The 27,953-nt window shown below is 36.1% G+C and overlaps 1 protein-coding gene across 4 annotated transcripts; it reads left to right on the forward strand.

The window, feature by feature from the left end:
- Positions 1–315: 315 nt before the first annotated feature.
- LOC140153033 (EH domain-containing protein 1-like) lies at positions 316–27,864 on the forward strand. Of its 4 annotated transcripts, none has more exons than XM_072175626.1 (2): positions 316–1,227; positions 23,278–27,864. In XM_072175626.1, exons 1-2 carry the CDS (start codon positions 316–318, stop codon positions 23,974–23,976), a joined length of 1,611 nt encoding a protein of 536 aa, XP_072031727.1. In that variant the 3' UTR covers positions 23,977–27,864. The 4 variants fall into 4 exon arrangements, with proteins under 4 accessions (XP_072031727.1, XP_072031728.1, XP_072031725.1 ...); XM_072175627.1 differs by lacking the exon at positions 316–1,227 and adding an exon at positions 5,369–6,530; XM_072175624.1 differs by lacking the exon at positions 316–1,227 and adding an exon at positions 8,871–10,016.
- The last annotated feature ends 89 nt before the right edge of the window (positions 27,865–27,953 follow it).

Raw genomic sequence — 27,953 nt, forward strand, 5'->3', positions numbered from 1 at the left:
GTCGTTGTTACAAAACATATTGAGGCATAACATAAATTACCGACGTCCTTTTTTTTTTGAGCCTTTGCGTGTAGTCTGTCTTTAAGGGAAGTCTTAATTATCTCGAACCTTTGGATATGTCGCTAGCAACCAATGACTTATCATTCTTAACCACGCTTTGCATGTGAGCAGGTTGGCTGAAATATTATTTGAAAACCTGAAATATTGGAATTACTAGCAATTTACGACATACGCGTTGTACATTCTTCAATTATTCCAGATTGTTTAGTTTTGATATATATATATGAGGTGGCGGGACTGTTGACATAGTTGAAGATGTTCAGTTGGTTAAGAAAAGAAGGCGGCAATGGGGCTCCACAAGTCTTCCGAACAGTTGCAGAAGGTCTATCCAGCCTGTACAAAGAAGTGCTACTACCTTTAGAAGAAGAATATTTCTTTCATGAATTCAACTCTCCACGTCTCGATGATTCAGATTTTTTTGCGAAGCCGATGATACTTCTCATAGGGCAATATTCTACTGGTAAGACGTCTTTCATACGATACCTTCTGGAAAATGACTTTCCCGGCATGAGAATTGGACCCGAACCGACCACAGATAGATTCATTGCGGTAATGTACGGGGATAGAGATGCAGTCATTCCCGGTAATGCCTTAATCGTCGACCCAAAGCGTCAGTTCAGAGCATTGTCCAAGTTTGGCAATGCCTTCCTCAACAGATTTCAATGTTCCGTCTCACCAAACTCTGTTATTGAAAACATAACCATAATTGACACTCCTGGAATCCTTTCTGGAGAAAAGCAACGTAAAGACAGAGGCTACGACTTTGTAGGAGTTTTAGAATGGTTTGCAGAACGAGCTGATAGAATAGTGTTACTCTTTGATGCTCACAAATTGGACATATCAGATGAATTCCGTAAATGTATAGAAGCTCTGAGAGGACAGGATGACAAGATAAGAATAGTCCTCAATAAATCTGATATGGTAGATCATCAGCAATTGATGAGAGTGTATGGAGCTCTGATGTGGTCACTTGGGAAGGTCATTAGGACACCTGAGACTGCCAGAGTATACATTGGATCCTTCTGGGACAAACCCCTCAAATACGACATTAATCGAAGACTTTTTGAAGCTGAAGAACAAGATCTCTTTGCTGAAATCCAGAGTTTACCTAAGAATGCTGCCTTGAGGAAGCTTAATGACCTCATCAAAAGAGCAAGACATGCATTGGTAAGTGAATAGTTTAATAGCCCATTATGTGTTAGGTGACGAGAAATCGGCCAAAAAATGCTCTAAAAAGGTTATGATCTTTGGTTGAAGTGGCAACTATCGTGTTATCTTTAGGATCTTTGGTCTATGACTAAAACGTCATGTGTGTGCATAATGCATGCAGCTTCTTAGTCATGTTAGTTTTGCGTGCATGCCAGTGTCAAAAGAAGAAACTGAGGGAGAAGTGTTTATGAGCTATGGGATATATTTTTTTCAAATAAATTTGCGTCTTGTTTGAAAAGTTACTGAGAGCATTCGGCACAAGCTGGTTGATAAGAGCTGATAAGAAAAACCATACTTGTTAAACCTGAGACGAATATATTAATAAACTAGTTATATTTGGCTCAGGTTAAACTACAATGGATTTACTCTAATTTTAATGGTGATTGTTCTTATTGATAGCAGTAATTAAGGTGAAATTGTGAAGGAAAGAATGAAAATACTAAATACAAGGATGTATGTTACACCGATCTTTGAGTTTGACATGGTATATGAATTTGTTTTATAATGTTACATAAATTCATACGGAAATTAATGTTACCACATGAGTAACAAACCATTTTAAGGGATCGCCGGCCGGCCGGCCGGCTATATTGAATTATCCCTGATGAATAAGCAGGTCGATCGGAAGCTCATTATTTGTAATAGTTCCGATAATTCGGTGCTAAACCGTTTTAACTTTAACACTCAAAATAGAAATAAAAGGACATTGCATCACTAAACGGTAAAAACTTGCTTTAATTAACAGTAAAAAGAAAGTAAATAGCTATACTTATGTTTTCTTGAAAAGGAGAACACAGAAGTAGCACTTAACTTTGTTTATCTAAAGAAAGAGCATGTTTAAAACTTTTTTCGTAACATAAAGTACGATTTTCGACAAATCTATTTATTTAATCCTTTATACCCCTGAATGCTGAAATAAACCGTCGGGAAGGGCTTCTGTCCATTTTAAATCGAAACAAGGTAAAGTGAAAGAAACCCGACTGTGCTGTTGTTTAACATGAAGTTCTATGGCGGATTTAAAGTCATGATGATACTATAACTTCGTGTCAAAATTGCACTGTTGACCTATACAGACACAACAAATTTGGCCGATTCCATAGGTGTAAGTTGGGACATAATTGTGTAAACGTTACAAATAGGCCTATGCCTAAATTCAATTGATCGTCGGCTTTTCATCACACCTACATACACTTTAAGTATAAATCATTAGATTTGTAAAGTTTATTTCGAGTACTATTAAGTATCAAAAATATCAATTTTTAATCATTTGCCATAAAATGTGTATTACATTGAGAATTTCAAAAAATCAAAATTATTTGATATCATCAGGACATTCTTCGTATTCAGAATGCAATTCGATATGTCTGATCAGGGAAGTGCCACTAGGTCTGATGTGCTCTAATAGCTTCTAATGTCCCACAATAAATACTGTCCAAACGTTCATACCCCGCCCCTTATGGGGGTACTACACCCATTGATTTTTTTTTTGCATTTATTTGCGTTTTGTGAAGAAATTACAAAAAGAAATTGGACAAAGTGGTATGCAAAATGCCGGGGCAAAATGAAGGGGCAAATCTTCTCGTTTTATTGGTGGCATCGGTATCAATGTAGCTTACATGCTTTTGAAGATAGAAGCCAAAAGGAGGTACATCACTGATGATTTAAATTCACTTCATTTTGGAAAGCTTACTATCAACGGATTTCGTTAAAATTTTGGATATGTGTTGCTAACACATTAGGGAAATAATGTTGATATGTAAAATGGGAATAAGTGGTCCCTGATTTCTTTTATGACTTCATGAACTTGGTGCTCCACAGCTATCAAAAAACGAACCGGTTAAAATGCTTCTATTTTCAATGTCGAGCTATATTTTGTATTTTGAACTTGCAACACTATGTCACTGAAACTTAATTAAGCCATAGGTAACAGGTTACCACAACCACACTACAGCAATGTTGAAAAAGATTGTATTTTTTGTCCCCTATACCACCATATTAGGTAGTTTTCCGTAAGCTTCATTTTTGTGATTTTGGTACCTATTTTATATCTATTTGCCCAATCCAACTCAACTAGGCAATCTAAGTTGTACTCACCATTTACATCCCAAGGAAAATTAGAATATCCACCTCACACATTTCCATTATATATCCAGTAACAGACAAAATATCAAAATTGATGCCTCATTATGACATGTATGATATCACAGACTATCACATGTATTCAAAATTGATGCCTGAATTTGACCTGAACCAATTGACCTATAACCTGACCTTTGATGACCTTATAGCCTTTTTTAATCTCTTTTCCTAACAACATATTATAGAAGATACATACATGGTGTAGTATTAAATTGTCTATGTGGAAGAGATTATTTAGGCCTATTTAATTTATTCAGTGTTATAATCAGTGAGTATATTTCTATAGATAGTATAACAAAGGATTTAATGTATTCTATTCATGTATTCTACTTGGACATGTTCAATAGAATAAATTATGGTTTGTTATGAAACACACATCTCAGTTACCAGGATACAGTAAACAAAGAAATATATAGGGCTAAAATGATTTTCTAAAATGGTTTAAAACCACTTTTTATGTAGAGATATTTTACAAGTTCAGGACATGAGATGATGAACATATTTATATACTTTATAAATTTGCAACAAAAAAAAGAAGATGGGTACAGATGAAAATCAGGGTATTTTAGTATATCCACCTCACACATTTCCATTATATATCCAGTAACAGACAAAATATCAAAATTGATGCCTCATTATGACATGTATGATATCACAGACTATCACATGTATTCAAAATTGATGCCTGAATTTGACCTGAACCAATTGACCTATAACCTGACCTTTGATGACCTTATAGCCTTTTTTAATCTCTTTTCCTAACAACATATTATAGAAGATACATACATTGTGTAGTATTAAATTGTCTTTGTGGAAGAGATTATTTAGGCCTATTTAATTTATTCAGTGTTATAATCAGTGAGTATATTTCTATAGATAGTATAACAAAGGATTTAATGTATTCTATTCATGTATTCTACTTGGACATGTTCAATAGAATAAATTATGGTTTGTTATGAAACACACATCTCAGTTACCAGGATACAGTAAACAAAAAAAAATATATAGGGCTAAAATGATTTTCTAAAATGGTTTAAAACCACTTTTTATGTAGAGATATTTTACAAGTTCAGGACATGAGATGATGAACATATTTATATACTTTATAAATTTGCAACAAAAAAAAGAAGATGGGTACAGATGAAAATCAGGGTATTAAATCGCCTTAAAGGGGAATAGAGTGAAAGCTGCAAAGTTGTGCACGTGCAATGCATAATACGCTGGATACTGCAAACAAAAATAATTAATACCACTATAAAATTGAATATATTCTGATAATCGGTTGTATTCTTCTGTATTCATGTGAATATAAATTATGTCAGGTCACTTTCAATATCACCATTGCGTCACAAATATGGCTAAAGTTCAATAAGGAAGTATTTCACTTATGTTTAATCAACTTGCTCTAATTCCATATCCCTAAGTTCAACATGGCAATAACCTGGTAAGAATAAATAAATCTTGTATTAAAAAAAGTCCCACCACCGCCAACTCGAGTATTTATTCAAACGTTATCGCAGCTCAACATGGTAAAAATTCTTCTTACCCCCAATGAGCACACAACTATTTGCAATAATCATTCTAAGATTCAACTCATCCTTAGCAGTGATTTTGCAGGCCGACTCTGTTGACAGTTATTACCTTGGTTACCACAATAAAACTGGTATCCGCATGTTTGTTTGTTTATCGATCATTGCACTGAGATTTTGTCTTTTAATTTTCAATGTTTTCTTTATATATCAGCTTTCATTTGATTTGACTCAACTCTTAAGCTCTCATATTTAAGGAGATGATGGTGATAGCTTTATTAATATTTGACCATTTTGACCTTTAACCAGTTGCTGCAGGCCAAACTCAGTGGTATAGAATTACTTTGGTATAGAATGCTGATTCAAAGGAGGATAATATTCACTATTTCTTCTCGTGAACTTCCTTACATTGGCCAATACAGTGCCTAATTTAGGATTATTTGACTCTCCTGTTACCCCAAAACGGTTTCGATCATCGAGAGCAGCAATTCCGGTGTTTAGTGACATTTCCTCATCCTTTGAGCATGGAATAGCGCAAAGTTCGCAAACTTTATAGTGTGTATTTAAACTCAGTATTAGTACCAGCACCAACAGCACCAGACAGATCAAGTTGACTACAACAACAATATACACTCGTACTAGTACACCACTGTATATCTTTTACATGCAGAACACTAACTAAATGTGATCAAAATGTTCAAAAAGAAGAAAGCCGATGGACATGTTTTTACTTCTGTTGCTGGAGGCCTTCAGCAGCTATACAAGGAGGTACTGCTGCCATTAGAAGAGAGGCATTTATTCCATGATTTCCATTCACCACGTATTGATGATCCCGTGTTCCTTGCTAAACCAATGATACTTCTTCTTGGACAATATTCAACCGGTAAGACAACCTTCATTCGGTACCTGATTGAAAGTGACTTTCCTGGAATGCGAATAGGACCAGAGCCAACCACAGATGGTTTTGTTGCTCTCATGCATGGAGAACAAGATTCCACCATCCCTGGTAATGCCCTGGTGGTGGATCCAAAGAGACAATTTAGAGCCTTGTCACAATTTGGAAACAATTTCCTTAATCATTTTCAGTGTTCTTTAGCTAAGAATAGTGTTATTGAGAATCTATCCATTATTGACACACCCGGTATCTTGTCTGGTGAAAAACAACGCACTGAGAGAGGCTACGACTTTATAGGTGTGGTCAAATGGTTTGCAGAACGAGCAGACAGGATTATCCTTCTATTCGATGCTCATAAACTTGACATCTCGGATGAATTTAGTAAGTGTATCCAGACCGCTCTTCTAGGTCAGGATGACAAAGTCCGAGTTGTTCTCAACAAATCTGACATGGTGGATCATCAGCAATTGATGAGAGTGTATGGTGCACTGATGTGGCAGCTGGGTAAGGTACTGAGTGCTCCTGAAGTCTGCAGAGTCTACATTGGATCATTCTGGGATAAGCCCCTGCACTTTGACATCAATCGTCGTCTATTTGAAGCTGAAGAACAGGATCTTTTCGATGACATTCAGAGCTTACCGCAGAATTCGGCAGTCAGGAAACTTAATGAAATTATCAAAAGGGCACGGTTAGCAATGGTAAGAGTAAAAAGTTATACCTGAAAGCTGTAAGCTGTTTCTAAGGTATCAGTTTTCATGGATTTAAGTTTTAAGAAATGTTATTACTTGACCAATATTAATAATATTTGTTTGTTTTAGTTTTGCTGCTGATGTTGTTGTTTTGCGTTGTGGAGACTGGACAGTCATGAACATAGGCTGTAGCTCTAAAAGTAAAAGTAGAGCATTACCGGTACCATTAAGTTTAGATTTGGTTATTGCGTTCACCACGGTGTTGGCGACTTATTTGCAACATGATAAACGAAAGGAGAACACGGAAGTATGTTTCAAAACACTATCTCCCATCCTATCAAAGCTTATCAAGATATGATCAAACTTGTACATGTACATGTACATGTATATATTGGTGGCATTATAGCGCCCTTCAGGATGTTCAGGTCACCTCATCCGGTTAAATAGGCCTACACTGAATTTTACTGATGAATTTTCCTGATGTAAAATTGAGACGGCCTTTAAAGTGTTGTGGATCTATTTGCTGCACATCACAATTTTTCAGTTTTCAAATTTTTTATGCGGTTTTCGCCTTATGACTTTTTTTTCAAAAAATAATGTAAAGCGATGGATGATGCCACACAAATCATCACATGCCGAGTTCATAACAAATACAATTGCCATTGCCATATTTGAGACACAAAGAAATGCATGTCACCCCCCTATTTTCTGAAAGGCTGCATGGAAACTCTCTACAAAGAAAAACAAAGACACAAGGACCTTCATTTTGCCATTTTACGTTTCCTCAAAAGATGTGACCTATAAAATGTAAAAATTAAATTAATGAGAAAGTGGTCGTTCTCAAAGATTGAATACAACGATCCAAATTGTTCCAATTCGAGTTCTGACACCTCTGTCTGGCTATCGTGGTTATCTTAATTGCAAGACCTACATTTTAAAGTCTAACTCAAAAGCAACAAAAAAAACCCAACGTTCCTCATTATAGGAAATGAATTTGGAGAAAACCTTCTGACAATAAAATACTATGCTGAGCCATCAGCCTGGGTGGCTCACGCTCCAGTAATTTCAGATGATTGAGCTCAGTAATACATCAAAGAATGTCTTCATGAAAGCAAATAGATAATCAGCTTATCGGATTAAAAGCTTAGAGGGAAGGTCTTGCTGCTCAGCGAGTATTTGTAATTATCAGAGGGTTTTCTCCAAATTGAAATTCATTCTCTAATGTATATACGTTTTTCTTTCTTTAAACACATTTGGGTGAGCAGTTGACATAAGTCATGTTTTTGAGCACTGTTTTGTACAAGCATGATATGGATCAGCTTTACTTTCTGTTTTTATGTAGCCATAGTTAGCAATGTTTTACTTGGGACCGATTCAATTATACAACGCGATATGATCATAATTTGGCGTTGCTGCTGGTCAGTGTTGTAAAACTTGTTTTACTCTTATCGCTCCTGCTGATTACAATTCTCCAACATATTCTATTTTTGCATTCTTATTAATGGTCTCACTTGGAGCTGATATAAAATAACTTCAAACGTGTGGAACGTGTTAACTTGAGCTTTTACTGTAACGGCAAAATGTGTCATTGAACTTATCAGGAACAAATGTACGAGTATAATCCTAGGAGGATGTAGGATTGGAAATATCAGATACGAAATTTATCATTATATTATTCGTGCTCAATGATATGAGAAAATTAGGTCATTCTTTATAATTGTGTGGTAATTGTGCCAATAATTCGTACAAACTGAACTACTGCACCTTGATGGATACCAATCTGGCATTGTAATTATGCAACCAATTATGCATCTCATTATAGCTCTCATTAATTAATGTGTATGCTGGAATCTGCTGAAGACTGTCAAATCACCAGATGTAGCCCATCAACTCATGTTTATGTTTATCATTTTTTATCTTAATTTCATCTTATCTTGAAGTTGGGAATGCCGCAGTTGGACACAAGAGCATATCCAATTTTGTAATCATTGGATTTCTGCATGCATGGTATAGACATCAGAGGGTTATTAAGAATCGTTCTTGATTTCTATTACACTTGGTGCATAGGTTAGGCCTACTGTATTATAGTTCAGTAACTGAAAAGTTCAGGTCAAACCATTCGTGAAACACGGTCTACCAAACTTTGGCAATATGTCATTGCCTATTGTTTACGACTTATAGTTTTGTCAAAATCTTTTAATCGTGGTTCACGGATTCGCACTTCAATGACACGTTTTGGCTCATTAATAAACTAGAACCTTCATCACTAACAAGCGTTTATACTGTTGTTGTTATTGCATTGGACATAGAGCAAAAACAGGACAGGAACTATTATAGATGGACTCTGTAACAGTATTGCTATGACCTCTGTGGATTTTCACACATGAAATACATCGCGCCTCGTGTTACTCTTGATATCAGCTATCGATAACTTTCTCAGTCATTTCCTAACTTCGAGTCCATGTGATCCGGTACCAGTTAACACCACAACCTCCAACCCATCAACTTCCCGGAGCAAGATCTTTAGTGCTTTTACCATTGGGGTGTCAGCGTTCAGCTACTGGAATCAAGATGTTTCGGAACAATTCCAAGAAGAATGCAAATAAAGTCTTCGAATCTGTTGCAGAAGGTTTGAAGCATGTATACAACGAGGTATTACTTCCATTGGAAGAGCGACACTTATTTCACGAATTCCACTCGGAAAAAATTGACGACGCGTTCTTTACCGCTAAACCGATGATACTTCTTATCGGGCAGTACTCAACGGGTAAGACTACTTTCATCAAGTACCTACTGGAAAGTGACTTTCCTGGAATGCGTATTGGTCCAGAGCCTACAACCGATGGCTTTGTCGTGTTGATGCATGCGGATCAGGAAACCATCGTACCAGGCAATGCGTTGGTTGTCGATCCTAAGCGACCATTTCGACCGTTATCCAAGTTCGGCAACAATTTTCTTACTCGATTCCAGTGTTCAATGACAAATAATTCAGTTGTCGAAAATCTGACCATAATTGATACTCCTGGCATCCTATCAGGGGAGAAACAACGTACCGAAAGAGGGTATGACTTTGTCGAGGTTATGCAGTGGTTTGCTGAACGTGTCGACAGAATAATCCTCCTCTTTGACGCGCATAAACTGGACATCTCCGATGAATTCAGAAAATGCATCGATGTTGTACGAATACATAATGATAAGATTCGTGTTGTTCTCAACAAAGCAGACGGTGTGGATCACCAGCAACTGATGAAGGTTTATGGAGCTCTGATGTGGCAGCTTAGTCGGGTACTTGCTCCAACGGATGGTATCAATGCATCGCCAGAGGTCCCCCGAGTTTACGTGGGTTCATTTTGGAACAATCCTCTCCAGATAGATATGTGTCGCAAGTTGTTCGAAGCAGAGCAGCATGATCTTTTTTCAGATCTCCAGGCTTTACCACAACGTACTGCAGTGAGGCGACTTAATGAGATGATTAAGAGAGCACGTCTAGCAATAGTAGGTATTTTTGTGTAAAAGTAGGGTCATGAAAAACGATTGATTTGTAATTATATTTGGTAAAAAACTGTTTGAAACCGATTAACTGATGCATACTATGCGCGTTATGTGAGAGACAGTCTGGTCTTTGTGCAAATCCTTGGGGAGAGGGTCCACATACATGTTCAGTGGTGCATCAGGATCAGTTGTCGGAGAAGTGGGGAAAAGATGAAAAAGTCCGAGTGGGGGGGTGGCAAAGATGAACAAGTCACGGTGGGTATCATTTTGGTTCTGTGTAATTTCAATGTGGACGTGGTTCAAAAAGTGGTGTTGGTGGGGGAGGGGTTAAATTTGAGTCACACCAAATCATTTGGGAGTTTATATCCCCCTCCCCACATGAGAGAATACAAATCTCGCCGCGGCTTTATACCGTACTTCCTTATTATATGGACAAACTATTTTTCATTCTTACTTTGTATAAAATTACCCAGTTTTTAAGAAACTTTTTTTACAGTTCTGGCAAACTTTGCGACCGGATATCCGTAAAATTACTGCGCATCGAAGGAACTTGTACTATCCCAGCAAACGTTTTAAATAGGTTATATTTTGGCTTTTGGTTTAGGTAAAAACGTTTTAATAACATTAAAATGTCGGGTTATATATAAAGGGCATGATAACGTTTTAAAACGTTTTGTATGAAAACACACTACAGCAATATTCTGAAATGTTTTCAAAAAAATGTTATTGTAAACTATTTTTGCAAACATTTTTGCCAAATATTGTGTCAATACTTAAATAACAGTATTATGTTGAAATATTTGAACCCAGCAAACACAGAAATGTTCTTAAAATGTTTTTTTTTTCAAAATCATTTAATAACATTTAAATGTCGGGTTATATAAAGGTCATGAAAACGTTTTTAAAACGTTATTGAAAATATTTTGGGCAAACATTTTCACAAAATATTTTTTCAACCCAAAAATAACATTCTGTTTAGAAAGTTTTGTATCAAGTTTTCAAGAATGTTTTTGGAATGTTATTAAAACGATTTTACACCATTTATATAACCCGACATTTAAATGTTTTCTGTAAAACATTTTTGTTTGCTGAGCAGTAGATTATCAAAAAATGTTTTTTAAGGTTATGAAAACTCTTAATATACCCTTTATATAACCCGACATTTAAACGTTTTCTGACAACCTTTTATTTTTGCGAATGATGTCGAAAACGTTTTGTGTTTGCTGGGATCTTATATTCGTGGAGGTATATTCAGTTCTATGATCAAAGTGATGACCTTATCGCAATTAGGCTTTCAAAAATTAGTTATCACACTGATATGCCTTCCTGAGCTGACATCTTTATCTCTAGCGAAAGAATTTCGGTCTCGCCCATATCTTGTTTTGTGGTTGATCATTTTGGCATGAGGGTCATTCAAAATGTTCTGCTCGCAACACTCATACATCTCTGCTTCTGTTTCGGCCCTCTTGGTAAACTTGGTATTTATATAGCTGGCTGCTTTCTAGACGTCTAGACGAAGTAAAAAGAAAACCAAGATAATCAGTAGGCCTACATCTGATCCGGAAATCTGAAAAAGAAGATTACAGGTAGACCAAATTGAAATGACCTTAAAATACCATTCAGTCAACTATAGACGAATCCAACGAGCCAAGTCATGGTCAGGATTTGGTCGGCCATCTTTGGTTTCCCTCTAGCACCAACCTGGTGTTTTGAGCGCCCGATTGTGCAAATAAAAGCCGCCTAACACCTAGAGAAGATGCAAAGACGATAATACAACAGAGGTCCTTTTAGTCCTTTTGTTCATCCACAGGGCTGGATTTACCATAGGGCCAGATGGACCCGGGCCCAGGGCCCCTCAAATTTGCCCTGTGCAGTGTGCATCTTCCATTTTAGCCGAAGAACACCATGTTTTTGACCAAAATAGGGTACAAAAAATGCAAAATGGCCCATTATCACTGATTATATAGCAAATTTCAGCTTTAATTTGGGTAAAATATAGTCTAAAATTGAAATTTTTTGCGCACTTCGCGCGCAATTATCCTAGTAAAATCTAAACACTTGGCAACTTGAGAGCACATGCCTTCTTCTAGTCTCCACAGCAGCCAGTTTGGTTCCGCTCCCTCCACACAAACAGTCTTCCAATGATCACGAACTGGTCCTTTTTGATTCGCTAACGGTTTTCTGCCGACGTCATCCAGCTTGACGTCAAACAAAGCTTTCAATTGGTCGATCGGGTAGACGGCTACTTTATTATTCATGAGCAATTTTGACCTGCCATCTCGCCAGCTGAGTGAGGTCAATCAAGTTCCCGTATGTACAGCTCTACGGCTACAATCGTGTAGCCAATCAGAAACGGCGTTATAAGTGGCAATTGGCAGACTGTTTGTGTGGAGGGAGCGTAACCAAACTGGCTGCGGAGGAGACTAGCCTTCTTCACGATACGTTTGGGGCCTCCAAATTTTGGCCTGGCCCAGGGCCCCAAAAAAGGTAAATCCGGCCCTGTTCATCCATTTGTACATCTATGAATAGATGCGACGGGATTTATACCTGCGGAATTATCTCTATTGTATTATTCTATTAACCCTCTTCGACCTTCTCTAGGTGTAAGGCGGCTTTTATTTGCACAACTGTTGGAACTGTATACTTTAATCATTCTTTTGTCTACCTGTGTTTTCGCGGAAGGTGTAAAACGGGTGATGGAATGCAGTTTAAAATTTCCGCCAAGGCCGAATCATTTCACATTTTGGATGCATTGTAGCCGACGGGGACCCAACTAAAGGCTGCTAGTCAGGTGTAGGAATGCGTGTATTTGGATTCGTCTATAGGGTGGTTTAAATTGAAGCAAACATAGAGAAAAGTACTAAGAATTCACAGAAAATTACTTAATCCCACCCAAAAACACCGCTCTGTAGCAAAGAGAAGATACAAGCCGATAAAAAAGACTGTTCTAAAACATATTCCAAAATGCTCCTCAACTTCTTCAACTTCAATTTTTAATTTAGGCACAAGTAACACCAACAAAAAGGCTGCGCCAATGAAGTCATTAAATTTATAGTCTTTCCCTTTGACAAAATCAAAATAGCTAACTGTCAAGACAAAGGACAGCTGCTTTATATTTAAAAAAAGAAAAGCTTTATGGTATATTGAGAGTGAGAGATAATTTTTTTGTTTAAATGGATTGCGGAAGTTTTTCACTGAATATTATATAGTATTGAAGTCTATTTTTCACAGGGAGTTCCGAAGAATTTGACCAGAATCTGGTGTAGGCCTACTGGGCGCACAACACTAAATAAATTATTTTTCTACCCCATGTTAAACCATTTTTATGGCCAATGTCGATTAAAATTTAATTTAAAATTGGTTTTTTGAAACAAGTTAACACTATATATATAGAATTTCAGATCATACGTAGTGGTAATAAAATCATAAAGTAATTCAATTAAACTTCAACATTACAAGAACAAAAAACAAACTAACAAAAAAATATGCCATTTCTGCTCAAATTGTGAAAAAAAGTAACTCGGTGACCCCCATTTTTTATTAGCTTTAATGAAATATCCTATCAGTGCGCATATTATATCAAAAAATCAGCAAAATTGTTGGGGTAGATTTTTTTGTTATAATCGAAAATATGTCTACATTTTCCCATAGACGCCTGTACTAATTTCCCCCAAAAAACAACCTTTTTAAAATGGTTATTTCTCAAAAACGAGCTCGGTGACCCCTCTTTTTTATTTTAGATATTCGAAGTATGAAAGTTAATTGTACGAAGTTTAAGAAAAATTGTTGGACGGGATCTTGTATGCATGAAAACAGTGACAAAATACACAATTTTGACTATGATATAAAAAAAATCAGACCTGGGAGTCAGACGTCCATTTTCTGAAGTTACATTGTATATTAATTATGTCAAATATTTGCTATTGCACCCTTTAGCGATACAAACATTTCCTGAATTAGTTATCGAATTTCCTTTTGAATATTCTTCCCCTATACACCCCTTGCTATTGTTTTTGCTGAACCATGAAATGGTATCAGCCTGTAGGATATAAGTGTGTGTGACTTGCTTACTTGCTTACGGTATATATTTATTTACTAACTCACTAAAATTTTGGTCTGAAATGGACGTATCTCGAAATGCCACGAAGTATGCCCCTGTGTCAATTATAATAAAACTATTTCCCACCCGGGTGACACTACATGTACTCATAAGACACGGGTCAATTTTCATATGGGTTCTTTTCATATCTCCAAATGCCAAGAAGGTATATATGACTACCCGAGTGGTGTCAAATGAAAGAGAACAAAGTAAAGAATATTCCCCCACCGGGGTGACACTCCTCAAGCCCTGGATCAGTATATTTTGGGTCCCTTTCACATCTCGAGATATCAAGAAGGTGCGGCCCCCTGAGTGGTGTCAAATGAAAGATAACAAAATATAATCAAATTATACAAAGCCTATGTAGGGCCTATATATTCAACATGTATACGAAAATATTGGACCCAATATCGATCCTTGAGGAGCACGGTCACAAATAGGCCTATGTCTTTAAATTCTGATTATATGTGACGCTTTTACTTAAAACATGGAAGTAATACACATGGAAGCTGGTCAAATACTACATCAAAGTGAGTATCATACTTGCCGCGATACTGAACAAAAACAGTACAGTTGAAAGTGGAACAATTGAGTCATCGCATGGTCAACGTGTACCATGTCTAAAATCAAAGTTCCCGCTTAAAAATCAATAGCAGTACGAGGTCGTGTACTAAGTCCTGACAATGGGCTGTGTTATATTACCGCAGTGCATGACTAGTTTTATGAACACAAACCGATTTTATAAAATCCCTACGTAATGGTCAGAATGCTATCAGTTTAATTTATACAATTTTATTAAAAGTATGTAATTATGTGAAAACCTACCGATTAAATGTATATATATGCTAGACTTTCATATAGCAGTTTTAAAACAGAAAATGAAATGAAATACAATTTATTTTACGCAAAATGTAAAGATAATACCCGACTCTGGAACATTCTGGTCAACAGCAATTTCGGGCAGACCCGGGCACACAAATAGATGCGGGATTCATTTTATAATGTAAAGCATGTGCCAAGTGCGCATATCAATTATTACCGCTAATTAGCGGTTTAGACGTAAATGCATGATTTCCAATATTTTGAAGTTTAAGAAAATCTGTAAGTACAGGGTAGAAATCGATATTTTGAATGGATTTCTGTAATTATGGATTACAAATCTAACATCCCTGTCACTTTTTTCCGAATAAAACAACATACTTGAAACATAATCAAGAAAAACACGATTTTTGCTCAAAATAATAAACCTGTAAATAAACGAACTGGCAATAAAGGCGGCAAGTCTGATCCACATCAAAGACACGATGACTACATTGTTATCACAATAGCTTGATACGTACCCTCTATAGAATGTTACGTAAATAATTCAATAGGTGTTGGATCGACCAGCTTCCATGTCTCTTACTTCCATGCTTAAAATAACTCATGAAACCAGAAAATTACAGGTGATCTGCCAACCTGTTTTTAATTGCAGTTCCTCTCTTTTTTTTTTTTTTTTTTTTTTTTTTTTTTTTTCTCATTCTGCAGCTGGTGATGGGAAATTTGTCCTCTTGTCTTTGTCACTGTTGTTTTGTGTTCGTTCTGCTTTGTCCTTTTGGTTTACAAAAAAAATCATAAAATCAGCCCTCTTTCTTTTGTGTGAAAATGTTTAATAAATCATAGACAGTAACACCATGGCTGTCGAAAGATGAAAAACATAAAACACCAATTACCACGAAATGTTCGTATTCAGTTAGGCCTATGTAAATGTAAATTATAATCAAAAGTGTTTGATACTGGCAATCCTAATATTATTACGATTGATAGTATCAAAAACTTTTGATATTGAAGACTAAAAATATTAGGCCTATTGTTCTCTCTATTTCTCCTGTTTATGGTAAATAAATGGCCATGGTCACTTTTTTATAGAAGAAAATAAAAAAATGAGAAGAAGCAACTCTGCTTGGCCTATATATTTCACATTTTGATATTGATATGTTATTGATAAACGTGATTATGATCATATTGATAAAATGCCTTCAAAATTAGTCATTGAACAATACCAATTCTGTCACTGAATTGATTGTATTCATGAATTGTTTTCATGGTTTTCATGGCTGTAACGTAACACGCCCCCTTTTTCCAAAAACTTGTGCATGAACTTGTGAACCCTTTTACGCAAGCGTACAAGCCGGCATGACGTCATTGATGACTACTCCTCTCGCGATGCTGATGGCTTCAACGTGTGTATCTCACCGAGTATAGAGTCATAATATTGTTGATTTTCCCCATTATAGACGTGATTTCAATCATCCAAGATGTTTAGCTGGTTGAACAAAGATGAGAACCGCAGAAAGAATCCACAGGTCTTCAACTCCTGCGTTGAAGGCTTGAAAGAAATGTACAAAAATACGATTCTACCGCTGGAAGAGCACTACAGATATCATGACTTCCATTCACCTCCATTGGAAGAGGCCGATTTCCTCGCCAAACCTATGATACTTCTCGTTGGACAGTACTCTACTGGTAAGACAACATTCATCAGATATTTGTTGGAGAAAGACTTTCCTGGTATACGAGTCGGACCAGAGCCAACAACAGACCGTTTTATCGCGGTTATGCATGGTGACAATGATTCCGTCGTACCCGGTAATGCTTTGGTCGTCGATCCTAAACGACAATTCAGGGCGTTGTCAAAGTTCGGAAATGCTTTCCTCAACCGATTTCAATGCTCAATAACCAACAACAGTGTTATAGAAAGTCTAACTATAGTTGATACTCCAGGTATTTTGTCTGGTGAGAAACAACGAACGGACAGAGGATATGACTTTGTTGGTGTTTTAGAATGGTTTGCAGAACGTGCTGACAGAATCATTCTTCTATTTGATGCCCACAAGTTGGACATATCTGATGAATTCCAGAGATGTATTGAAGCACTAAAAGGGAATGATGATAAGATCCGTATAGTCCTCAACAAATCTGACATGGTAGATCATCAACAGCTGATGAGAGTGTACGGTGCTCTCATGTGGTCCCTTGGTAAGGTGCTTAACACTCCAGAAGTAGCCCGTGTTTACATTGGTTCATTCTGGGATAAGCCTCTTCAGTATGACATGAATCGTAAACTTTTTGAAGTGGAAGAACAGGATTTGTTCGCTGACATACAAAGTTTACCAAGGAATGCGGCTTTGAGGAAACTCAACGATCTTATCAAACGAGCAAGGCTTGCTATGGTGAGAGAGTGCATGTCAGTAGGCCTACTGATGCTGTTCCTATTTAATTCTCTGACTGGATGTATTTCAAATGTGTCCACAAGCATATGTTGTAAATGAACAAATTATGCCACACACAATGATGTAAAAACTTACTAAAAGGCAAAATATCCAATTCTTGACCATGAGGGCCAACAATCATGGTCTTTGGTCGCGCGATCGACGATTGTGTTGTGAAGTGTGCTGACGCAACAGTTGTAACAGAATGCAGAAAGTACATCCTCATGATCGAGAATTTTATTTGCCTATCAACAAATTAAGCATGCATTGACTCAATGCCAGGTACTTACGTCAGTGTCAGAGAATTATAAAAGCAACATACAGTACTTACTATACTATTTTGCAGTAAACCTTTGACGAGCGCTACTACCGTGATGTTGCAAATTTGGAGCTACCAATGCGTACGGCGCACAGTTCATTCATAAATTTCCACTCGGCAACAGCAGATCGCCTCGGCAGCCAATCAGAGACTGGTGCGTCCAATGCAGTAAATATGCGATGTATGCTTAAAATACGCGCTCGTCAAAGGTTTACTGCCATTGATTATACTACTACAGTACCGGCAACTCATAACAATACAAACTCTGTTAACATTCATGAAATTGTTAAATGTAACCTGATATCATGAATTCCTGAAAACTAATCTTGAGGCCCAGACAAGTTTGTGTTAGTGAGCCAAAGTATTTGTATACAACTATACATACTACATGTATACTAATACTACATTTTAGTGATTATAACTTTTGTTGTTTGCTTCAAATCCACTGGCCCAGATTTGTTCAGCATTTTTTGTGGATCAACTTATATTTGGCTTCTATAAAGTTCAAACAAGCCTGTTAACGTAGTTCTTTGGGTATTATTCACCTTAATATTAGAGGTTCCGCTGTTGCTCAATTGCAAATCACAATTGATAAATGCTAAATTTTGATCATGAAAATTGGTGAAAATGTTTCATAAATTTACAAAATAAAAAGTAGCAGAACATCATTTATCTACCGTACTTCATCATCTTTTTAATGATATTGTAACATGTCATAAATTCATAATTACGCCAAAATCCCAACGGGCCTACTGGGCCATCCAGACAGAAAATCTCCTAGCCTTGTGAATTAGACAACTTTAGCTATTGTTTTTGTTGTTGAACTTAGGGATTCAATCATGTTACCCAGCACATGGTCATCCGAAATTTTAAAACAACTCTGCACCCGACACCTCTTCATAGTTTAGATGTGCTAAAGTTTTTCTGGGAGTCTGTATGGATGGATAGATGACCTACCCAGTTTAGTCATCTTCTATGAATGGTTTTGTTCCATGGTGCAGTATTTTGTTGTTTGTATCAGTAATTTGTCATTTTGTCTAATTTTGTGATGGATATTGTTCTTCGTAGCAGAGTTCTTTAAAAAAACGTTTATTTTGTGTTCTAACTTCTAGTTTCGCAGGTGCCCATAATTCACTGTTGAATTGATCCCTACATTTTAAATAAAATTCTCATTTTTATTGTAATGGTTGTTCTTTTGCTTTGGGGAAATTGTTTGAGTAGCCTAGAATGTTACTATTGCTGGACATTTTCTCCTTTTTATATCAACACATATACAATTTATTTGCAAGTTGACATTTTCTTTTCGTACATGTTGTGTCATCTCCAGGGTTCGCCAACATATCACCTATGTATGCTGCTCAGCTGCTCTAAAAATAAACAGTTTAATTTGATGAGGAGTAGGACTATACAGGTGTTGTTAATTACATGTATGTTGCATTGAAGTGTAGATGAGTCTGTACTGTGCAGTAAACCATAGTAAACATGGCAAATCTCCAGGTATAGAATTAAAAGTCACAGTTGGATTCAAGAAAATTACATTACATGTACAGCAATTCTTTACTAGAGTTATAATACATGTAGAATGTAAAATATTAAAAATACTGACCACTGAACAATACATTGTAAACACGATCCAGAAAGATGAATTAGGGTTCATTAATATTATAAGTATTATGATTGATTGTTCATGCCCTCAAGCCTCAATTCTATAATGAATCCCGTTCATACATTCTCCAACGTTCGGTGATTTATTTTATCAACATATAACAATATTATAACATTCTTAAGGGGGTACTACACCCATTGCATTTTTTTGCATTTTGTGAAGAAATGAGAAAAAGAAATTGGACAAAGTGGTATGCAAAATGAAGTTCAATTGGTGGCATCAGTATCAATGACGCGTACATGCTTCTAATGGTATAAGCCAAAAAGTGGTACATCACTGATGTTTTAAATTCACTTCATTTTGGAAAGCTTACTATCAACGGATTTCGTTAAAATTTTGGATATGTGTTGCTAACACATTAGGGAAATAATGTTGATATGTAAAATGGGAATAAGTGGTCCCTGATTTCTTTTATGACTTCATGAACTTGGTGCTCCACAACTATCAAAAAATGAACCGGTTAAAATGCTTCTATTTTCAATGTTGAGCTATATTTTGTATTTTGAACTATGCGACACTACATGTATGTCACTGAAACTTAATTAAGCCATAGGTAACAGGTTACCACAACCACACTACAGCAATGTTGAAAAAGATTGTATTTTTTGTCACCTACATGTATACCACCATATTAGGTAGTTTTCCGTAAGCTTCATTTTTGTGATTTTGGTAACTATTTTATATTTATTTGCCCAATTCATCTCAACTAGGCAATCTAAATTGTACTCACCATTTACATCCCAAGGTATTTTAGTATATCCACCTCACACATTTCCATTATATATCCAGTAACAGACAAAATATCAAAATTGATGCCTCATTATGACATGTATGATATCACAGACTATCACATGTATTCAAAATTGATGCCTGAATTTGACCTGAACCAATTGACCTATAACCTGACCTTTGATGACCTTATAGCCTTTTTTTAATCTCTTTTCCTAACAACACATTATAGAAGATACATACATGGGGTAGTATTAAATTGTCTATGTGGAAGAGATTAGGCCTATTTAATTTATTCAGTGTTATAATCAGTGAGTACATTTCTATAGATAGTATAACAAAGGATTTAATGTATTCTATTCATGTATTCTACTTGGACATGTACAATAGAATAAATTATGGTTTGTTATGAAACACACATCTCAGTTACCAGGATACAATAAACAAAAAAATATATAGGGCTAAAATGATTTTCTAAAATGGTTTTAAAAACCACTTTGTATGTAGAGATATTTTATAAGTTCAGGACATGAGATGATGAACATATTTATATAGGCCTACATGTACTTCATAAATTTGCAACAAAAAAAAAGAAGATGGGTACTGATGAAAATCAGGGTATTATATCGCCTTAAAAATTTGATTTTCTTCAATTTTGTCTATATTGCGATAGTCACACTAAGCAGCTGGGTCTCAACCAATGTGTGCCGTTAGATATGAACTCTGGTTATGGGCATTGGCTGTCATCAGAGAGTGCATGTTATCATGACCTTGAGTTGTTCATAGGCCTGTATACCGTACTGACGCGAGTATAGTCCCACCTTCGAGTAAAGTCCCACCCCAAATTTTTTTTATTTTTTAAAGTTATTTATTTTTTCGGCTTTGGAGTTTTTTGCACAGTGTTTTTTGTTTTTAATTCAATGCATTTTGATAGAGTATGACATGAAAACAAAGTATCAATTTTCATATTAAAAACACAAAACACCGTGCAAAATTCAAATTTTTTTTTTAGGTCAACCATGAATGATCCTAGCATTTATTTCTAGGTCCAGGGACACTACAAAACCGAAAAAATAAAAAACTTTAAAAAAAAAACTTAAAAAAATTTTGTTAATGAAATTCGAGTACTAATTCAGTACGGTAATTAAAAACTCTACGATTTCCATGGTCTCAAATTATATGGATTTTGATACCAATTCAAATAAAAATAGTTTGCGCCATCTAGGAGGTCTCGCTACATAAGTAACCGGGTGAGAGAGTACATGACCTTTAAATATTATACGTAGAAGATACAATGTAGGCTAATCTACTGTAGGAAGGATGAGAAGGAGAAAAAACCCAATAATCATAAATGCGGGCATAAATATAATGTAGAATGGCCTCTTGCACGCACAGGCATACAATGTACGGTACCTGTTCTACCCACCGCACATTTGAACCTTGCAAAAAAACAAGTATTAAATTTTTAAAAGCAAAAAAAAAAAAAAAAAGCAGGGGCCCTTTGACAGCTATATCCGCCTCTGAGTCCAACCTCTAAAATTATCTGGCCAAGTTGGGACCAAGCATTACAGAATAAGTGAAAAATATAGGTGACTAGGAAAAAGTTGTAGATTTATATTTTATGATTTACATGTTGAGTAATTCTTTCTCCTTTTCATCAGGGGTGCCCCCCCTAGTACATGTGTACACATCACTGAGGTGAATTATGATTTCTGCATTGGATGTCTCAAGTGCTTAAATTCAATGGGACAACATAACTCAATGGGTTAATGATTAATTATACTTTGTTCTGCAACTATATCCTTTTAAATGCTTCAGAACATGAAATAAGACCTGTGTCAAAGGCTCAAAAATATTAAAACATGTTTTCCTATGAAGATAACATAGAGAGTCTGCATAAAAGAGGTCTAGATAAAGGGGGGGGCTGGACTGTATTGGGAAATCTACAATGTACAAAATGTACAAGTTGATGGGCGTGGATACCCGTGGATAAAGAGATCAGAGCACTGTTTGTTTGGTTACCCTTCTCAAAATAATTTTCTTTAATAAATGCGTTATGAAGATGAGGGTGTAGGCACATTCCCTGCATAATTGAGTTATTACCATGCATGCATGTGAACTCTAGCTCCACAGTAGCATAAGCATATTCTAAAAGAATTCCCATTTTGCTTTTAAAGTTAAGCACCTTGATCATGGCCGGATTTAGGACAATTTTGATGAGGATAAACTAAAAGCTAAAAAATGAGCACAGGCACAACGCCTTGACGTTGATCCACAAGCCTCAGCACACTTTACAGGTGATTGCATAAATGTACAGTACTTTAATGCTTATGCTTTAATAACCCACCAAGTCTATTTTAAATGCATTCCAGCTCCCTCCTTCTTGGTTGAGCACTTTACTGTGGATGATTTACCTTACTTGGATTTATTTATAAATCTACAGTACATGTAGCCCTTAATTGAAAATTCCAATATAGATAAATCTCTTTCAAAATTGTGAAAAATTAAAGAGTCGCTCTCTACATATAAAATAAAACTTGGGCAACATTGGTATCCATTACATGTATTGCATTGGTATAATTTAATTTACATCGAGTACTTTTTGGTGGTTCAAATGATTAAATACCAAATTCTCACGTGTGTGGTACATGGCAATTGTGCAGCATTTTTTCCTAAAATGTACCATCTGATATTTTCTGCACAAAATATTTTGTCTAACTGCAACACCAAATGATCAACATTAATCACTTTGATCATAATATCCCATGTCTAAATCAGGAAGCATTGCAAATAACTGGCTATGTAAGTAACGTTTACTATCATTGTCGAGTGAACTTACAATAACCATGGCTTCCAAATTCAGCAGCCTATTCACATACAGGTATTCTTTTTATCAGATTGCTGTCAGTTTTGCCATTTGTCTGCTATATTTCACATTTTATGCTTTTCAAAATATTCATTGGCTGCATTTAGATGATTTTTTAGGGTGTTTTGGTTAGCAAGTCAATTGATTAAATTCTGTCCTTCAAAATCAATTCCATGTTTTTGCTCTCATTGTGTTTTCATTGATCATTTCTGCATGATATTGCATCAAAGTTTTGAGTACTCCTTGGTTTGAAAATGAACATATGCGCATACATATAGTATGACTAACAAAATTTCCATTTTTGTTTTTCTTTGCTTCGTTTGTTTACATGCAGGTCCACGCATACATCATAAGCACCCTTCGACGTGACATGCCATCCATGTTTGGAAAGGAGAACAAGAAGATGCAACTCATCAATAATCTACACGAAGTATACCGCGAGATCGAGCGCACCTACCACATCTCTCCCGGTGATTTCCCACCGATGGGTCGCATGAAAGAGGTGCTGAAGGATCAAGACTTCTCCAAATTCCACGCGCTCAAACCCAAGATGATCGAGAAAGTGGAGAACATGTTAGCGAATGATATGACCAATCTCATGCAGATGCTGCCTGCAGAAGAAGCCCAAAGCGCCCCTGAAAAGGTCGTACGCGGAGGAGCTTTTGCAGGAACGGAACAAGGGCCGTTTGCAGCAGGACAAGGAGAAGGTGCTGATTATGGAGCAGGAGAGCTGCAGGAATGGGTGGTGGAAGAGCACAAGACTAAGTACGACAAACTCTTCTTTGAATTAGGGCCCATTGATGGTAAGGTCTCTGGTGCTACTGCTAAGAAGCAGATGGTACAGAGCAAGCTTCCAAACACTGTATTGGGACGTATATGGAAGCTTTCTGATGTAGATAGGGACGGTATGTTAGATCAGGATGAGTTTGCGCTAGCACAACATCTGATGCAAGTCAAACTTGATGGGCATGAGTTACCAGCCAATCTACCCCCACATTTGATACCCCCATCAAAACGAGGTTTCTCAAGTTAGGATGTAAATAAATGGAAATGCTCAAATGACTTCAAATCTAATAGTAATACACACATTCACCATGCAGCGAATGAGTATGAATGTAATTGTGTAGCTTATTATGTACGGTACAGTTATTTTTTTAGGAAATGTGAATTTCCTATCACATTTCCTATTTGATTGACAAGATTGGCTTAAAACTAAAATGGCGCAGTTCCATTCCCCCTGTACACTATTAAGGTCCCATAGTGCCAAGGGTCTCTCATGTAGTGCATGATGTATCATGTACAATGTATTGGCTCCCCAAAATACATTTTATCAAGTTGCTGTAATATATCTGAAGCTGAGCACAAAAAGTGGCACTTCCTACATTCCAAAAGAAATGCTAACACTTGAGGATTGTGCATTCTAGTCCTGGCTGTCCTCTATATTGACCCTTCCTCCCCCCATAGGTCCACATTTGGAAGACCTCCCTTCAAAATAGTAAATCCTGTCAGGCTCCTCCTGCTGTGAGTGAAATAACACTACTTGACAGCCATACTTCAAATTTAGGAGGTATAATACATTTACATGAAGATAAACATGTATATCACAGTACATGTACATGTGTGAAGCATTTGCCATGACAGGCCAATTTGATTTGTATCAAAAGTGCATGTGTCAAGTAAGACAGCTGCTACTACAGAGAGAGAACTTACTGAAGCTCTAAAGTTCATGAAGATAGCATCAGTCAGATATAGGGCAATCTAGTGCAGGTCTATGGAAAGCTTTAAGCATTGTTAAAGGGCACTTAAGGGTGATATTTATATTATTATGGTCAGATTTAAGGCAATCCATTGCAGACCTGCTTAAATGGAAAACTTCAATCATTCTTTAAAGGGCAATTAAGGGTGATTGATATTTATATTATTATGGTTAGCTTACTGAACTTTAAAAGTATGATTGATAAAATCAAACTACAGGTACCATTATTAATATTTTTTGTGGAAGAACTTCATTATGTATGCCTGGGTATGTATGCACATCACATCTTTCTGCATTGTAAAACATTTAATATACATACATGTACATACCCAATTGATTTTTTAGCTTAATGGGTAGTAACAATTTGTGAAAAAACAAAGAAGTATCTGAATCAGTGTCAATTGATGAATGTGTGGAAATTGCAATACTAAATTTTGTGTTAAATTGTGGTATGTGATTCGTGTTTGGGGATTTGTGAAATAAAATTGGGTATTATGTGAATACATTGTATGCACAGGTTTATGTTGGTAGACATCTTTATTGGTTGCAGCAAAACGCACATGTAAACCTGTTGAACCCAGCTGATAACATAGACATTAGACTTTGGTACTGTATTCTTAACCCTTGGAAAGTATTTAAATTGTTACTCTAACATTGGGATTGAGCACATCAGCGTGAAGTTTATTACAAGACTTGATGAATATAACACCATAAAAATATGAAAAGGGTGTATGTTGGAATTATAATACAAAGTTTTGTTTTGGTATAGAGACCTCAACCTTTATGTCAAAACCTGAAACAATTTAATTGTGTGCCAAACTTTATTTTAATTTTATATTGTTTACGTAATATTAGTTTAATTATTTATTTCTATTTGCAGTTTTTTATGTAATCATATACATGTAAGTAGAAGCCAGGGACTATATACAGTGCACAATGTGAAAAAGCCTCTGGAATCCATACACTAGCCAGGGGCTATTTTATCTGAATTAAAGCCCTAGCTATACTTGTTCACCTGTCATTGGCAAGATTCATCATTGTGGATGGCCATGGCGTGCACACTGTTGGTTGCAACACCTACATGTATGCCAAGATGTGCACTTTTTGTGATGTGTGCCAGCCAGGCACTTGCATGTATGTGAATTTACGCAAGCATAAGTTGGGACTTTATTGAGAAAAAGCTAATATTTAAAGCTTTGTTCGTTAAGTTGAACAAAGGCAAGCTTAGTTGGATTTCAACACCTAAATTTAGTGGGTTTTTTTGTGTTTTTTTAAAGCACTTTTTGTGTTTCATGAAGCCATGAAGATGATGGGACATATTATCATAATCAATTCAAGAAAGCTCTGACATGATTTGGAGCTAAATTGTGTGAACCAAGGGAGCTTTTGTATTTTAAAAATCTGTACATGTAGTACTGATCCCCAATATTTCCTACGCTGTTTTATATGTAAAAAAACCCATATCATTCTGCTGACAAGGTTATTGCCATATGTACAAGGAATTTCATATATTTTAATACCACACAATTCATCATTGTTCTAAAATGGGATGAGGAGTCAAGTGATGAATTACTAAGCTATGTCATATAATAGGAATTTGCATTATGTTTGTTTTTGTTTTGAAGAGCGCTTTAGGTTTATTTATTTTAATTAATGAATAAATGACAAGATCAGACATATTTCATATCAGTTTGATAAGTGCCATACATGAAGGGCAAGTTAGCTCAATCGATAAGGCAAGTTAGCTCAATTGATGTGGGGCCGTAGTGGTCAGCCACAACTTGTAAAGTGTGCTGAGGCTTGTGGATCAACGTCTAGGCATTGTGCCTGTGCGTAGCGCACTATAAATCACTGCTCTTTTTTAAATACATGTAATACATGTGATATATATTGATTTTTGTACCAATGCTATACATTGTACTCTATGAATTCCATACACTGCTTCTCAGGATCAACAAATGCCACCAAAGGTGATGTCCAGAACTGGAAAAGAATAAGCCAAATTTCTTTGTAAGATAACAACATTTCCCATAATTTATGTATTTTTTACATGGGGAGGCAAAGTTGCTCTCCAAATCCTGAAATTACCTGGAATTAGCTTGCTGGTATTCCACATTAATTCTTTCCAGACCTGGCTGATGCCTGTGCTATAGTCCATTTGTCTCATTCATATCCCTTCTCATCTCAAGTTGAGAGTAACGTCCTGTTGGATTTCACACACAGTGGCAAATTTGAATCATGTAATTACTTCATCCTGCGGGGCGTATGGTGTGCTTTTGACCCAACCGCATAAACGCACTGATTTGAATCTGCCACTGCGAACTCCAACATGGCATTACTCTCAACATAAGACAAGAGGCACTATAATTTTCACAATGCATACAAAATAGACTTGTCACAAAGCATGTTATAGCATATCACTTAATAATTGTCATAAGGCTTCCTGATGAACTACCATACTGTAAAAGTGGTATTTTTTTGCTGCCGTAATTATTAAAAAAACAACGTTAACTTTCAGGCTTAATATGTGTATACATGTAAAATTGTACATGTACATTGTAAGCCTTAGAAGAGAATGATAAGTGTCAATTTTCTTGCAGCTTAAAATTTCCACTTAATACAGTACTTCAGTACATGATTGATTGTTTGGTGCCACACCCATATAATATATTATAAAATGCAGTATACATGTACAATGTAGTCTGTAATGCTTGTTTTATCTAAGCAATAATGACCAGCATAGAGCATTTTGCATCAGTCTAAAAAGGAACTTATTGTCAATGAATATCATGTACATGACATGTATGAAGATGAAGATGATCATTAGTGCGTATGCAGGAAGTTATGTAGAAAATCAAATGCATTATTTGCATGTATAATGGGTATTGTCAGCCTTTTCAGGAAATGGATCTAGGTGCAGATTTGAGCGTGATACAAGTACCTGAAGACTGTACTGAGCTTTAGTTTTTATCAACAAATGAGTTTTACCATTACCACGCTGTTGAAAACAGCTCATTCTTTGCAAAATTTCACAACTACCATTGACATGTGATGGGTTCCTGTAGGTGTTGGTGTATAATGGATTTAAATACTCTTGTTACTTTCATCTTACTTTCATTTGTGTAATTTCCTGTTTTGATATTAATTGTATGTAATAATACAAATCATGTACAATGTATTCTATTATTTCCTTGTTCATACATTGTACACAAATGTGTAGATCTATACCATATCATCAATACAATACAATTATA

Source organism: Amphiura filiformis, chromosome 5, assembly GCF_039555335.1.
Source record: "Amphiura filiformis chromosome 5, Afil_fr2py, whole genome shotgun sequence".
In the NCBI taxonomy this organism is placed as follows: Eukaryota; Metazoa; Echinodermata; class Ophiuroidea; order Amphilepidida; family Amphiuridae; genus Amphiura; species Amphiura filiformis.

What these genes read in the sequence shown, in the direction of transcription:
- LOC140153033 (XM_072175624.1), top strand. Translation starts at nt 9,093, where the DNA reads ATGTTTCGGAACAATTCCAAGAAGAATGCAAATAAAGTCTTCGAATCT. An exon ending in AGAGAGCACGTCTAGCAATA is followed by an intron (nt 10,017 to 23,277) that starts GTAGGTATTTTT and finishes GTTTACATGCAG; the next exon opens with GTCCACGCATACATCATAAG.